The following is a 16970-nucleotide window of genomic DNA, read 5'->3' on the forward strand; positions in this document are numbered from 1 at the left end:
AAACAGATATATATATATATATATATATATATATATATATATATATATATATATATATATATATATATATATATATATATATATATATATATATATATATATATATATATATATACACACATATAGGAAGTAATCCTTTTTTTTTTTCTTTCTTTTTTTTTTAAGCAGTACAATCACTAATTCGAAAAATTAAAGTCAGGCTTATGTGGCGTGACATAATTGACCCAGTTTTCCCAGTATGAAGTGAATTTCTCCAATTTATAATTAATAAAGGCAGTTATTAACAATACAATTGCTTCAAATGCAACACTACATATATGTAATGATAACTTCAAATACAAAAGAAAGCAGTTAAAAGGAGGGGAAGAAAGAGAAGTGAACTGTATTAACCTTTTAGATTGTTATGAATATAACCCAGTAGACATTGTGAGGGTAAATAGTTGGCTGTAAAAAAATATTTTTATATATTTTACGGTAAAAACCAGGTGGCGCAGTCACCAGAATTTTAGTGTAACATGTACAGTGGTTGGGTTTTTTTTTTTAACACCAAATTACCGTCAATTGAGAAACTGTTGTTTTTACGTTAAAATGTTGGTCACTAAGCTGCCAGTTTTTACTGTAAAATCAGTTATATATTTCTGTAAATAGAACAAATATTTTGGCAACTGAGCTGTCCGTTTTGTTTTGTTTTATTACAGAAAAATATGTGGGATTTTTTTTCCCAGTGCGTTACTATAAATTGAAAAACAGTACCATTGTTATTCCTCGATGTTTTTACAGTAAAATCTAAATTCCCTGTTTTTACAATGCGCATATATATATATATATATATATATATATATATATATATATATATATATATATATATATATATATATATATATATATATATATATATATATATATATATATATAGACTTAGACTTAGACTTCCTTTTTATTGTCATTCAAATTTGAACTTTACAGCACAGATAAGAATGAAATTTTGTTACATAAGCTCAAGGTAGTGCAGGATTAAAAAAAAGCAATAAGGTGCATATATAAATAAATAAATAGATTACTGTACAGATAAATATATTGCACTTTTTCACATGCATCCACGTTTATGGATGTATGTTATATTGTCTTTTTTATTCCAGCGAGATAATCCATTTTGGGGGGAGTTGAGGGGATAATTTAATTATGATGCGTTCAAGAGTCTTACGGCTTGAGGGAAGATATATATATATATATATATATATATATATATATATATATATATATATATATATATATATATATATATATATATATATATATATATATATATATATATATCTTCCCTCAAGCCGTTGTACATATACATATATATATATACATATATATATATATATATATATATATATATATATATATATATATATATATATATATATATATATATATATATATATATATATATATATATATATATATCTTCCCTCAAGCCGTAAGACTCTTGAACGCATCATAATTAAATTATCCCCTCAACTCCCCCAAAAATGGATACATACATACATACATACATACATACATACATACATACATACAATGGATATATATATATATATATATATATATATATATATATATATATATATATATATATATATATATATATATATATATATATATATATATATATATATATATATATATATATATATATATATATATATATATATATATATATCTTCCCTCAAGCCGTAAGACTCTTGAACGCATCATAATTAAATTTCCCCTCAACTCCCCCCAAAATGGATTATCTCGCTGGAATAAAAAAGACAATATAACATACATCCATAAACGTGGACGCATGTGAAAAAGTGCAATATATTTATCTGTACAGTTATATATATATATATATATATATATATATATATATATATATATATATATATATATATATATATATATATATATATATATATATATATATATATATATATATATATATATATATATATATATATATATATATCTTCCCTCAAGCCGTAAGACTCTTGAACGCATCATAATTAAATTATCCCCTCAACTCCCCCCAAAATGGATTATCTCGCTGGAATAAAAAAGCGAGATGCAACTGCAGAAATATATATATATATATATATATATATATATATATATATATATATATATATATATATATATATATATATATATATACACATTTCTGCAGTTGCTAAAACATTTGTTCACTTCCTGTTCTCAATTTATTCACAATATACTCCATAAGTAATAACATTAAAAATAAGTAAGTTATATTTCATATGGTGAGATAAATAAGATTATCTAGAAAATAAATGGATGGATTAAATAAATTCCGAATGTTCTAAGGTTATATTTCTCCTCTTTTGTTGAGAATAATTGTTTTACATTCTTGGCTTGCAGATTATAGTTTCTTTTGTGTATAATTTTAGCTGTTTGCAAACTCACTATGTCGTGGAATTTCAGTATTTTTGATTCAATAAATAAAGGGTTTGTATGTTCTCTATATCCAACATGATGTATTATTATAACTCATCTTTTTTGTAACACCGTTAATGAATGACGTGTACTTTTGTAGTTATTTCCCCATATTTCTGCACAATAACTCAGATATGTAACACTAGCGAGCAGTAGAGAATATGAAGTGATTTTTGGTCTAGAACAGGGGTCTGCAACCTGCGGCTCTTTAGCGCCGCCCTACTGGCTCCCTGGAGCTTTTTCAAAAATGTATGAAAATAGAAAAAGATGGGGGGGGGGGGGGGGGATATATTTTTGTTTTAATAGGGTTTCTGTAGGAGGACAACATGACAAAATCCTCCCCAATTGTTAGAAATCCCAGTGTTTGTATTAAACATGATTCTCTGATGAGAGTATTTGGCGAGCGCCGTTTTGTCCTAATGTTGGCGGTCCTTGAACTCACCATAGTTTGTTTACATGTATAACTTTCTCCAACATGCCAGAGAAAGACATATTTTATGCCACTCCTTCTTTGTCTCCTTTTGTCCACCAAACGTTTTATACTGTGGGTGAATGCACAAAGGTGAGCTTTGTTGATGTTATTGACTTGTGTGGAGGGCTTATCAAGCATATTTGGTCACTGCATGACTGCAAGCTAATCGATGCTAACATGGTATTTAGGCTAGCTTCGTGTACATATTGCATCATTATGCCTCACTTGTAGGTATATTTGAGCTCATTTCATTTCCTATGTCCTCTGTAATATTGGCTGCATTTCTGATAGTTGTTTGTGTGCCGTGTTGTTCCAGACCACAGCAAACGTTACCCAGCTTGCATAGATTCTAATTAATTCATTAGAAGACAGCCCGCCATTACTTTTAACTTGGACACACACATCTAGACCGTTGGCCATTCATTTAGAGCAGTGGTCCCCAATCGTTTTGTAACTGCGGACCGGTCAACGCTTGAAAATTTGTCCCACGGACCTAGGGGGGATTAAAAAAATAATAATAATTTTAAAAAAAGTATTAAATATATTCATACATTTTCCTATTTTTGACAATTAAAGACGTACAAACATCAACTTTTTTTCTATATTTTCATATATATATGAAAATATTTTTATATATTTTTTTATATATATTCATATATATATGAAAATATATGTATATATTTTCCTATTTTTTGACAATTAAAAATGTACAAACATTTACTTTTTTCTATATTTTCATATATATATATATATATATATATATATATATATATATATATATATATATATATATATATATATATATATATATATATGAAAATATAGAAAAAAAGTAAATATATATATATATATATATATATATATATATATATATATATATATATATATATATATATATATATGAAAATATGTTTATATATTTTCCTATTTTTTGACAGAGATGTACAAACTTTGACTTTGCGTCTATATTTTCATATAAACATATATATCCATCCATTTTCTACCGCTTGTCCCTTACGCGGTTGCGGTGGGTGCTGGAGCCTATGTCAGCTGCACACGGGCGGATGGCGAGATACACCCTGGACAAGTATTAAAATATATTTTCCTATTTTCTGACAATTAAAGACGTACAAACGTTTACTTTTTTTCTATATTTCCATATAAATATATATATATATATATATATGAAAATACATATAAATATTTTCCCATTTTTCTGACAATTAAACACGTACAAACGTTGACTTTTTTCTATATTTCCCAATAGCTTTCTTTATATAGGGAAATGTTTTAAAAAAAGGCAACATTTGTATGTTGTTCCAGACCACAGCAAACGTTACCCAGCTTGCATAGATTCTAATAAATTCATTAGAAGAAGACAGCCCGCCATTACTTTTAACTTGGACACACACATCTAGACCGTTGGCCATTCATTTAGAGCAGTGGTCCCCCACCTTTTTGTAACTGCGGACCGGTCAACGCTTGAAAATTTGTCCCACGGACCTGGGGGGGATTTAAAAAAAAAAAAATTAAAAAAAAAAAAAAATTAAAAAAAAACTTTTTTTTTTTATTATTTTTTTTTTTTATGTCATTAAAAAATTAAATCATGTGTGCTTACATACTGTATCCCTGCAGATTGTATTGATATATATTGATGTATAATGTAGGAACCATAAATATTAATAACAGAAAGAAACAACCCTTTTGTGCGAATGAGTGTGAATGCGGGAGGGAGGTTTTTTTTGGGTTGGTGCACTAATTGTAATTGTGTTTTTTATGTTGATTTAATAAATAAAAAATAAAAAAACAAAAAAAAAATTTTTTTAATTTCTTGTGCAACCCGGTACCAATCGATCCACGGACCGATACCGGGCAGCGGCCCGGTGGTTGGGGACCACTGATTTAGAGGAGTTATCTCACCCTCTGAGAAGGTTTACTAATGTTTTCCAATGTTGTACAAATAAAAGTATGCTAATATAGCTAATATAGACACTTAAATCTTGTGTTGTCTTCATTATAACACTTGTATAAGACTTTTAAAGTAATTTTGATAGTAGGCTAATATAGCTAATATAGACACTTACATCATGTGTTGCCTTCATTATAACACTTATATAAGACTTTTAAAGTCATTTTGATAGTAGGCTAATATAGACACTTACATCATGTGTTGTCTTCATTATAACACTTATATAAGACTCTTAAAGTCATTTTGATAGTAGGCTAATATAGACACTTACATCATGTGTTGCCTTCATTATAACACTTATATAAGACTTTTAAAGTCATTTTGATAGTAGGCTAATATAGCTAATATAGACACTTACATCATGTGTTGCCTTCATTATAACACTTATATAAGACTTTTAAAGTCATTTTGATAGTAGGCTACTATAGCTAATATAGACACTTACATCATGTGTTGTCTTCATTATAACACTTATATAAGACTTTTAAAGTCATTTTGATAGTAGGCTAATATAGCTAATATAGACACTTACATCATGTGTTGTCTTCATTATAACACTTATATAAGACTTTTAAAGTCATTTTGATAGTAGGCTAATATAGCTAATATAGACACTTACATCATGTGTTGTCTTCATTACAACACTTATATAAGACTCTTAAAGTCATTTTGATAGTAGGCTAATATAGACACTTACATCATGTGTTGCCTTCATTATAACACTTATATAAGACTTTTAAAGTCATTTTGATAGTAGGCTAATACAACTAATACAGACACGTACATCATGTGTTGACTTCATTATATCACTTGTAGAAGGCTTTTCATTTTTTGCGGCTCCAAACCGATTTTTTTTTTTTTTTTTTGGACCAAAATGGCTCTTTCAACATTTTGGGTTAAGAACATGTTTTGCTTTATTCATTATTGACGTGTTTCTTGCTACTTTATGTTGCTTTTTTTTTTTTTTTTTACATGAGATTTCCAGTTCAATTTATCACCAATCATTATACCTAGAATTGTTGGTTTAATTTCCCCTTTCTATTTGTGTTGGACTATCCCTTCTACTGATACCGAATAGCATTATTTTACTTTGACTGAGGTTTAAGGATAGTCTGTTCTATGTTACGGCATAAACTAGAAAGAAAAAAAAAACATTACATGGCGGTTATGAATCCCACAATGTGATGTTTTATACTGGCTCGCATTGTGACTTCCAGCAGTGTTGCAGGAGAGACTCAGAGGGGGAGTGGAGGGTTTTTTCTTCCGCAAGGGGCCATGTTAATTTGGCAAAAATGTAAACAGCATGTGTAAGTGTTCAAAGCGTGACCGACTCATTTTATAGGATCCTTTCTTTCGCTTCCCCTCTGGGTGATGTGGATTTGTGTCCATGTTAAGAATCAACCCTTACATGTACGTGGGACTACTATACAAATGGGACTATACTATATATATATATATATATATATATATATATGTGAAAAAAAAGTCAAATAGCATCTTCTTTCTACATGGGGACATTTCTCCTTTGTGGAGACGAACTCCTTTCACCCCACTTCCAGCGATTCCAATTCAAGCATCACAGTCATAACGCTGGTGTTTATGCGCTATAATTGCCAGACTGCTTATATAAACGGGAATAGGAATCAGTGTGTTTCCTTCTGCCAGTGTGTGACTAACAGGACTTTCACCTATCAGCGGCAGTTAACTTGACAGGCGCTCCAAGCTTCCTCTGACCTCTGACCCATATGGATATTTTCTTTTACACCAGTTATCCTTCGTCAAAAATGCTGACGCAATAAAAAAAATGTATTTGTTTAGTGGGAAATTCAAATATTGTATTATACACACGGTGGAGCTCTAGCAACACTTAATACAATTCAACCAATAAAAACATATTTTTTTATCATTAAATATGTACAAATGTTGACTGTTTTCCTATATTTTCATATAAATATATATATATATATATATATGAAAATATATTTATATATGTTCCTCTTTTTTGACAATTAAAGATGTACAAACGTTCACTTTTTTTCCTATATTTTCATATATAAGAAAATATCTTTATATATTTTCCTATTTTTTGATAATTAAAGATGTACAAACGTTGACTTTTTTCTATATTTTCATATAAATATATATATATGAAAATGTATTTATAGTATGTATGTTCGTATTTTCTGACAATTAAAGATGTACAAATGTTGACTTTTTTCCTATATTTTCATATAAAGGTATAAATATGAAAATATACTTATATATTTTCCTTTTTTTGACAATTAAAGGTGCACAAATGTTGATGTTTTCTATATTTTCGTATAAATATATATATATATATATATATATATATATATATATATATATATATATGAAAATATATTTATACATTTTCCTATTTTTTGACAATTAAAGACATACAAACATCGACTTTTTTCTTTATTTTCATATATATATGAAATTATATTTATATATTTTTCAATTTTTTGATAATTAAAGATGTACAAACGTTGACTTTTTTTCTACATTTTCATATAAATATATATATATGAAAATATATTTATATATGTTCCTATTTTCTGACAATTAAAGACATACATATGTTGATTTTTTTTTCTATGTTTTCGTATAAATTTATACATATGAAAATATATTTATGTATCGTCTTTTTTTGGACATTTAAAGGTGTACAAATGTTGATATTTTTTTTCTATATTTTCGTATAAAAATATACATGTGAAAATATATGTATATATTTTCCTATTTTTTGACAGTTAAAGATGCACAAATGTAGACTTTTTTTCTATATTTTCATATATATATGAAAATATATGTATATATTTTCCTATTTTCTAACAATTACAGACGTATAAATGTTGATTTTTTTCTATATTTTCATATAAATATGTATATATGAAAATATATTTATACATTTTCCTATTTTTGACAATTAAAGACGTACAAATATCGACTTTTTTTCTATATTTTCATATATATATGAAAATATATGTATATATTTTCTTATTTTTGACAATTAAAAATGTACAAACATTTCTATATTTTTATATATATATATACATATATATATATATGAACACTTGTTTATATATTTTCCTATTTTTTGACAATTAAAGGTGCACAAATGTTGACTTTGTGTCTATATTTTCATATAAACATACAGTAGATATCCATCCATTTTCTACCGCTTGTCCCTTACGCGGTTGCGGTGGGTGCTGGAGCCTATGTCAGCTGCACGCGGGCGGACGGCGAGATACACCCTGGACAAGTATGAAAATATATTTTCCTATTTTCTGACAATTAAAGACGTACAAACGTTGACTTTTTTTCTATATTTTCATGTAAATATATATATATGAAAATACATATAAATATTTTCCTATTTTTCTGACAATTGAAGACATACAAACGTTGACTTTTTTTCTATATTTCCATATAAATATATATATATGAAATACAAAAAAATATTTTCCTATTTTTCTGACAATTAAACACATACAAACGCTTAATTTTTTTTCTATATTTTCCGATATATTTCTCTATATAGGAAAACGTTAAAAAAAGACAACATTTGTACATGTTTAATTGTCAAAAAATATTGGTTAAATTACATTAAGTGTTGCTCGAAATCCTCTGAGTGTTTAATACCATATTTGAATTTCACACTAAACAATTTTTTTTAATGGTAAGCATGTTTTAAGAATGATAAATATGTATATATATATATATTTAAAATAAAAAAAAATATATATATATATGTATAATATTTATGATTAAGAAACATTAAGAAAAGCGCCCATTGTGTCACTTTTACGACTCACATTTCCACATTTTTTATTACAATTGAGAATTTGTAAACAACTATATTAGGTGTATAATAAAAATGTGTGATATAGAGAAGAGCAACATCATCAAACTATGAAAACACTGCAAAAGCCAAATGTTGAGTAATATTTGAGTGATTGACTTACCTTTGCAAAATGTCATTTTCTTTTAAAATCCTTGTATTTCCCTTTGATTCTCTCTCTCTCTCTCTGTAACTCTTGCTCTCCCTCAGAAGTTGAGTCTGGGCTGGAAGGAGCCCTTAAAGGTGTCCTGGGTCTTTGTAGTCCTTTGGAAGAAGTGATGAAGCAGGTGATGCTTTGAAGAAGGTGTCCCTGAGGATGGAGCCTCTCTCCTTTTGACTTGTGTGGTCTTAAATGTGTGACACGCTCAACAACAAGGCAAAGGCTTTTTGCACCCTCCTCCTCCTTCTTTCCTCCCCTCTTTTCCATCCTCTCTTCTTTTTTTTTTTCTTCCCCTAAGTCCTCACGGCTGATTCACCGGCTTGACGCATCACACCGGCTCGACTCGACCGAGCCGCAGAACCACGGGACTTGTCTCAACTCATCTGTGTCTCATGTGAGCTCGTCATCAGCCTCAATTCACTTGGTTTCATGTCTAATCCTCTCACCTTTAATACTTTAATCACCACAACCTCCTCTGGATCCCTCACCTTCTCTACTCATTTGGGGATTCTCTTTCCTCCTGACATCCCCACTCTGACGGACTGACATATAGGGGGGAAAGGGCCCAACATTGCTTGTTTTTTTAGTACAAAACTCCTGAGACCCAGCAATTGAGAATTAATATAAATACAGTCTATTATACAGCATTATTCACATGTGAATAATGCTGTATAAAAGACTGTATTTATGTTATTCACATGTGAATAATGCTGTATAATAGACTGTTTTTATGTTATTCACATGTGAATATTGCTGTATAATAGACTGTATTTATGTTATTCACATGTGAATAATGCTGTATAATAGACTGTATTTAGGTTATTCACATGTGAATAATGCTGTATAATAGACTGTATTTATGTTATTCACATGTGAATAATGCTGTATAATATACTGTATTTATGTTATTCACATGTGAATAATGCTGTATAATAGACTGTAATTATGTTATTCACATGTGAATAATGCTGTATGATAGACTGTATTTATGTTATTCACATGTGAATAATGCAGTATAATAGACTGTATTTATATTATTCACATGTGACTAATGCTGTATAATAGACTAGACTGTATTTATGTTATTCACATGTGAATAATGCTGTATAATAGACTGTATTTATGTTATTCACATGTGAATAATGCTGTATAATAGACTGTATTTATATTATTCACATGTGAATAATGCTGTATAATAGACTGTATTTATATTATTCACATGTGAATAATGCTGTATAATAGACTGTATTTATATTATTCACATGTGAATAATGCTGTATAATAGACTGTATTTATGTTATTCACATGTAAAAATACCTAAGTGTTTATTGTCTATTGTGAGCGAACTGTGGTGCTGAATTTCCCCCAGGGATCAATAAAGTACTTTCTATTCTATTCTATTCTATTCTAATTTATTGTTTATGTTTTACGGCCTTAAATAATATGCAAAAGACTCTACAAGATTTAAAAAATCGGTTGTACCGTGGTTTCCAGTTATATGTGTTTTAATGGGCTTTTTCCTTAACTGCCAAAATGGCTGCCATATACCGACGAGCTCAGAGCTCGGCAAAATTTTTTGACTCGGGGGGCCACTTTGAGAGAAAAAAATTGTGTCTGGGGGGGCCAATGTGTATTTGTGTATAAATTATATATACACATTTAGCTGTAAAAATCTGCTGTACAGTATGTGTGTTTGGGTCCCTTTTTGTCAGGATCACTAATAACCAAAAGTCACAATGTCCGATAGAGTTGTAAAAAAGTTCTGACAGACCACCTCAAAAAAACGGAATTGAATTTTACAGTTTTTCACTGAATGGGACACCCAAAATGTACATTAAAAAAAAAAAGAAAGTGAGATTTACAATATTAACTATGAACGATAAAACACTGAATATTAACAACATATGAACATCGCTCCTCTTTTACGTGGGATTTACAATATTAACTATGAACAATAAAACATTGAATATTAACAACATATGAACATCGCTCCTCTTTTACGTGGGATTTACAATATTTAACTATGAACAATAAAACACTGAATATTAACAACATATGAACACATTTTACTTCTCAGACCAGCGCCTCCATAGTTGTGTATCTTTTACAAATCAAGCAAAACACAACAAAAATGTAACAAACGGCAAAATATGAATGCAAAGTGTAATAAACACCTACAATGTGATATATTATCACTTTTATGCAGAAATTTGTTGTAAAAATCTACTTCCGCATTGGTTCCTGACACTGAAAACAAACCCCGCCCACTCTGCTTTGTTCCTGGTCTGAGCTGCTGTGACCTAGATTACCATAATAACTCCTATAACACCTAAAAGCGCAGATTTAACCATTGAAATACTTTCTATAGTTCAAGACCATTTAAAAACAGCACTGCACATCATAATGGCAGCGACAGTTTTGATGTTAAAGGTCTAAACAAAATTATGTATAAGGTCCGGTGGACCGGATTGAAAATCTTAATGGGCCACATGTGGCCCGAGGGCCCTATTTTTCCCAAGTTTGGACTGGCATGTTTGGTGTGAACCCTCCAAGGATCCAAATGGCGCAATAGTTAATAAAAAAAGATGAACAGTGGACATCTAAGTTGACTTGAACGTGGCCATGCAACAAAATGCAGAAAATAATGTCAACAAAAGGAACAAAACTGCTTTTTGCAGAATTATTCATGTGGCATGAAATTGTACAGAATGTCCAAATCAAGAAAAATTCCATTTTCAATGTTGATTTAACTGGAATAATGGAGTATAAAAAAATACAGACAAGCAGTGCTTTACATGGGAAATAATTACTGTTTGTTTTTTTGTCCAGTGCAATAATTATTAATTGAATTTAAAAAAAAACAACAATGCAAAAACGTAATCCACTTTTAGTTACAAAATAATAAATCCTCTGGTTGTTTTCTCGACAACACAACGAAGGTGAAAATGGTATTTTGTTTGTTTGCGTTTGTTGTGCATGCAAGTTCCATAGGCGGTTCCCCACGCAGCACACAAAAGGGATGTTCCACTAGTATGTTCCAGCTCGGCCTGCAGGTTTGTCTTGCAGAATGTAGATGCAGGCTGCGAATTATGGGAACTGATTATAATCAAGGATGGAAAACAAGCCGGCCCCCGTGCACCAGACCTCCCAAAAAGCAAAGATGCTTTAGCCAGTCAAAGGGTTCTGACAAGGTGGAAAAACACAGCTTGGGAAGATGCGTGTTTTTGGTGAAATAGACTAAAAGAAGACTTGCATTATCCCATATGGGAGTTTTTGCATGTGTTGGACTAGAGTAATCCTGTTTTTCTTCAATGTTATTTTTTGTCTTTTTTTTTTTTTATTCTGTAACTTTTCTACAATATACATAGTACAGATACTTGCAGCAAAGGACTATTTAGTGATAATCGCTCTTTATAATAGGTTACGTTTAATCTTCTGAGTCTTAAATATGGAAAATGTTGGCCTATTTTGTTGCAAATGTACGCAGTAATTAAAGCAGAGCCACTTAATACTGCGCGTAAACATGTTTATATTTTCATTTTGATGTTGAGATAGGCTCCAGCGACCCCCCCCCCCCCCCCCGAAAGGGACAAGCGGTAGAAAATGGATGGATATATATATTTATATGAAAATATAGACACAAAGTCAACGTTTGTGCATCTTTAATTGTCAAAAAATAGGAAAATATATAAATATATTTTCATATATTTATATAAAAACATTAAAAAAAAGTAAATGTTTGTACATCTTTAATTGTCAAAAGTAGAAAAATACATAAATATATTTTCATATATATATGAAAATATAGAAAAAAAGTCGATGTTTGTACGTCTTTAATTGTCAAAAATAGGAAAATGTATAAATATATTTTCATATATACATATTTATATGAAAATATAGAAAAAAATAAACATTTGCACGTCTTTAATTGTTAGAAGATAGGAAAATATATACATATATTTTCATATATATATGAAAATATAGGAAAAAAAAGTCCATGTTTGTACGTCTTTAATTGTCAAAAATAGGAAAATATATAAATATATTTTCATATATATATATAAGAACATGGAAAAAAAGTAAATGTTTGTACGTCTTTAATTGTCAAAAATAGGAAAATTTATAAATATATATTCATATATGAAAATATAGGAAAAAAATTAACATTTGTATGTCTTTAATTGTTAGAAAATAGGAAAATATATACATACATTTTTATATATATATATGAAAATATAGAAAAAAGTAAATGTTTGTACATCTTTAATTGTCAAAAATAGGAACATTTATAAATATATTTTCATATATGAAAATATAGAAAAAAAACAAAACATTTGTAGGTCTTTAATTGTTAGAAAATAGGAAAATATATACATATATTTTCGTATATTTATGAAAATATAGAAAAAAAAGTCAACGTTTGTACATCTTCAATTGTCAATAAATAGGAAAATATATAAATATATTTTCATATATATATATATATATATATATATATGTATATATATATATATATATATATATATATATATATATATATATATATATATATATATATATATATATATATATATATGTATATATATATATATATATATATATATATATATAAACATAGAAAAAAGTAAATTCTTGTACATCTTTAATTGTCAAAAATAGGAAAATATATAAATATATTTGCATATATATATATATATGAAAATATAGAAAAAAATAAACATTTGTACGTCTTTAATTGTTAGAAAATAGCACAAACATATACATATATTTTCATATATATATGTAAATATAGAAAAAAAAGTCAACGTTTGTACATCTTTAATTGTCAAAAAATAGGAAAATATATACATATATTTGCATATATATATATATATGAAAATATAGAAAAAAAAGTCAACGTTTGTACATTTTTAATTGTCAAAAAATAGGAAAATATATACATATATTTTCATATATATATATATATAATTATACAAAAAATATTGAAAACAATCAACATTGGTATATCTCTTCAAATTGAACGTGATCGTGATGTATTTACATGAGAAGGGTTTAGTGACATCTAGCGGGGAAACGTGGTTACTGCAATACAGGACTACATCGCGACTAACATACAACTTTAAAAAAAATAATAATCACTTCAAAACATTGCCTGGTCAAATATAGGATCACTACGTGAGACAATGTTTTCTTAATGCAAATTAATACATATTTTACTTTAAACCGTTTTCATCGTGATACCGGAAGTAAATAGGAGAAAGTACTTCCTGTGACGTAGGGCTAGCTCCAGATGCTACAGGCGGGAAACAGGCGGACCTTCTCATCACATTGACAGTAGGATTTGAAGTTTTCACTGTTCACGTTTGATGGTAAATCGCAGACAAATGTATCATCTTTGTAACTAACGCGCAATGTTTGTTCTGTCTTTACCTCCTTTGCACGTCCGTAGTTTAAATCAGGATAAGCATCACTTTCATGTCTTTACACCGGCCTTGCGCCCTCTGGCAGCGCTCGTTTTTACGCGCGCGGTGTCTAAACCGGGCGGTGCTTAAGCGCCCCTGTGTGCGAAAGCAAGCAGGCATTCTAACGGCAACGGCGTAACCGTAAAATGAAGCGCACCCCGGTGGAAGTTAGCTTAGGCTATTGTCGGGAGTCGCAGGAATAAGTTTGTTTAATACTGTATGTATACGTTTATTAAATTAAAGGCTATGTGTTGTTTAAAGACTACTCTTAAGATGAGAAGGTGCTCTCGGCTGAATTTAAGAAACGAATAAACTTGAAACAAAGTCACAAGTCATTAATATCGTGTGGCCTGTAAAGATGTCTCATTTCCTTTCACTGTTATTCAACAACTAACACAATCTCATCTGCGGCTGTCTAAAAAAGACTTCTATATGTGTCTAAGTGTATTCTATTTATCTTCAGAGCATCAGCCTGGAGCCGAGATGGGAGACACACTGGAATTCAACGAGATTTACCAGGAGGTCAAAGGTTCTTGGGTCAGTATTCAGACATAAATGAGATTTAATTCAATGCCTTCATATGCAAACAATTGCCTCTTAACTACCTACAAAATGTGTACTGATTAATAATAATTGAACCAAATTAGAGGTGAATAGAAGAATAGAATGGACTTTATTGTCATTATATTTGCATATAACGAGATTAAGGACTCCAATTTAAGGTGCGGTAGTGGAAACAAATATGGGATAGAAAGAAATTACACAAGAAGTAATAAAGATAAAAAATAAGAATTGAAATAAACTGATAAAAATAATAAGCAATCCTGTACAATATACAAAATACTGTACAATATACAGAACAAGACAAGAGTACCGCAGTAATAACAATCAGTGTCGGCGAAGTACCAGCCTTTGAATTCATATTATAATATAAATACACCTGTAGTTAGGGATGATGTTTGATAAGAAATTATCGAGTTCGAGCCTATTATCGAATCCTCTTATCGAACCGATTCCTTATCGATTCTCTTATCGAGTCCAGATAGGTTGTTGTATATGGAAAAAAACACACAATAATTGGTTTAACAAAAGCTCACTTTTATTATATAAGAAAACAATTTAATCTAATAAATAAATAAATATTGACTGTTACCCCCCCTAAAAAAATAAAATAAAATAAATAAATATTGACTGTTGTTGCCCAAAGTATATTAAGTGGGATTTTTCAGAAAAACAAATATATAGAGTAACACAAAAACAACCTGTCTCTGTGATCACTATAAGTGTATAAATAATAATATAGTGTTAAATAAAATCAGTCCCTTGGACACAAAACTGAAAATAATACAGCTCTCCAAAAAGTGCACCTCTGCTGCTATTTGACATAACTGTTTGTTATGATGCTTTGACATTTTTGCACTTTATTTCTTTATTGAAAGAAAATTCTATGAAGAGAAAAGTTGTTTGCAAATGTGGTTACATTGCTAAAAAAATGAAAAGTTAAAGCTAAAAAAAGAAATACACTTTTTGGGTTAACATTATTTCTTTATAGGGGGAAAGATGTTATGAGCTGGGGAATATAACAACTACACTACCCAGCATGCAACGGGAGTGACGAGCATGCGCGGTAGCCCCGAAAAGTGTTGCATGTCGTCACGTATGAATGAGGTTATGAGCACGCTGTGAAAGTAAACGTCAAGAACTCAGCCGACACGCCTCGTCTGCATTATTTATAATTAGACAGACAACACATATACAGTGTGATTTGGTTTAGTTTACAAGTAAAGAAACACAAAAGTAAAAAAAGGGAGATGTCATATATATGTATGTGCTGCGGTTGCTTTAAGAACGTTGCGACAGCTGCCGTAAAGGAGGTGCGTTGCTAGCCTGGTTGCTATGTTTCCGGTTGGTGGTAAAAGTGTTCGTCATGTGTTTGTAGTCTGCTCAAATCTCTCAGTAAAGTTATTCATTGGATTATACCTTTTTGTTTTGAACTTTATTACACCTTGGAGCGCTTTTTCCCGTCCATTTTTTTTCCTGCTTTCCCTATCTGCGCCTAATGACTGAGCTACGTGACGCCATTTCTTGTGATGTCACACGGAACATTTCTGGTCGGGACGGGATTCGTTCCGAGGGATTCGAATAAAGAACCAACTCTTTTTCTTTACTATAGTGGTCTCGATAACGGGTACCGGTTCTCAAAAAGGGATTCGAGTCCGAGAACTCTGTTCTTTTCTTATCGAACAATCGGGAAAACCGGTTTCGGGTATCATCCCTACCTGTAGTTGGTGTGCTTGTTAGAGATGGATATAGAGAGACTGCTACAGCGTTTACAGTACCACAAAACATGTTTTTTTACAGTCACTTCTAATAATAATAATAATAATAATAATGAATTACATTTGTAACACACTTTAGATTTGTTAAAATCTCAAAGTGCTACAAAATATTTTTAAAAAAAATAGAAAGTTAGAATATCCATACATCCATTTCCTACCGCTTGTCCCTTTTGGGGTCGAGGGTGGTGCTGGAGCCTATCCCAGCTGCATTCGGGCGGA

At 29.8% G+C, this 16970-nt stretch overlaps 2 protein-coding genes across 4 annotated transcripts in view; one reads left to right on the forward strand and one right to left on the reverse strand.

Annotated features, from left to right (window-relative positions):
- LOC133648149 (uncharacterized) overlaps positions 1–16970 on the reverse strand; it is a 228875-nt gene that overhangs the window by 128620 nt on the left and 83285 nt on the right. The window lies entirely within an intron of this gene.
- Positions 14209–16970, forward strand: part of LOC133647726 (FACT complex subunit SSRP1-like) — a 53986-nt gene continuing 51224 nt past the window's right edge. Inside the window, exons 1-2 of one of the 3 annotated variants that reach the window (XM_062043412.1) lie at positions 14209–14284; positions 14876–14949. In XM_062043412.1, the coding sequence (XP_061899396.1) occupies positions 14896–14949 (54 nt within the window). In that variant the 5' untranslated portion in view covers positions 14209–14284; positions 14876–14895. Of the gene's footprint in view, positions 14320–14560; positions 14630–14875; positions 14950–16970 lie in introns of those variants that run through there. The other 2 variants (XM_062043411.1, XM_062043413.1) reach the window with 2 other exon arrangements.

This window comes from Entelurus aequoreus, linkage group LG04 (assembly GCF_033978785.1).
Source record: "Entelurus aequoreus isolate RoL-2023_Sb linkage group LG04, RoL_Eaeq_v1.1, whole genome shotgun sequence".
NCBI lineage: Eukaryota > Metazoa > Chordata > Actinopteri > Syngnathiformes > Syngnathidae > Entelurus > Entelurus aequoreus.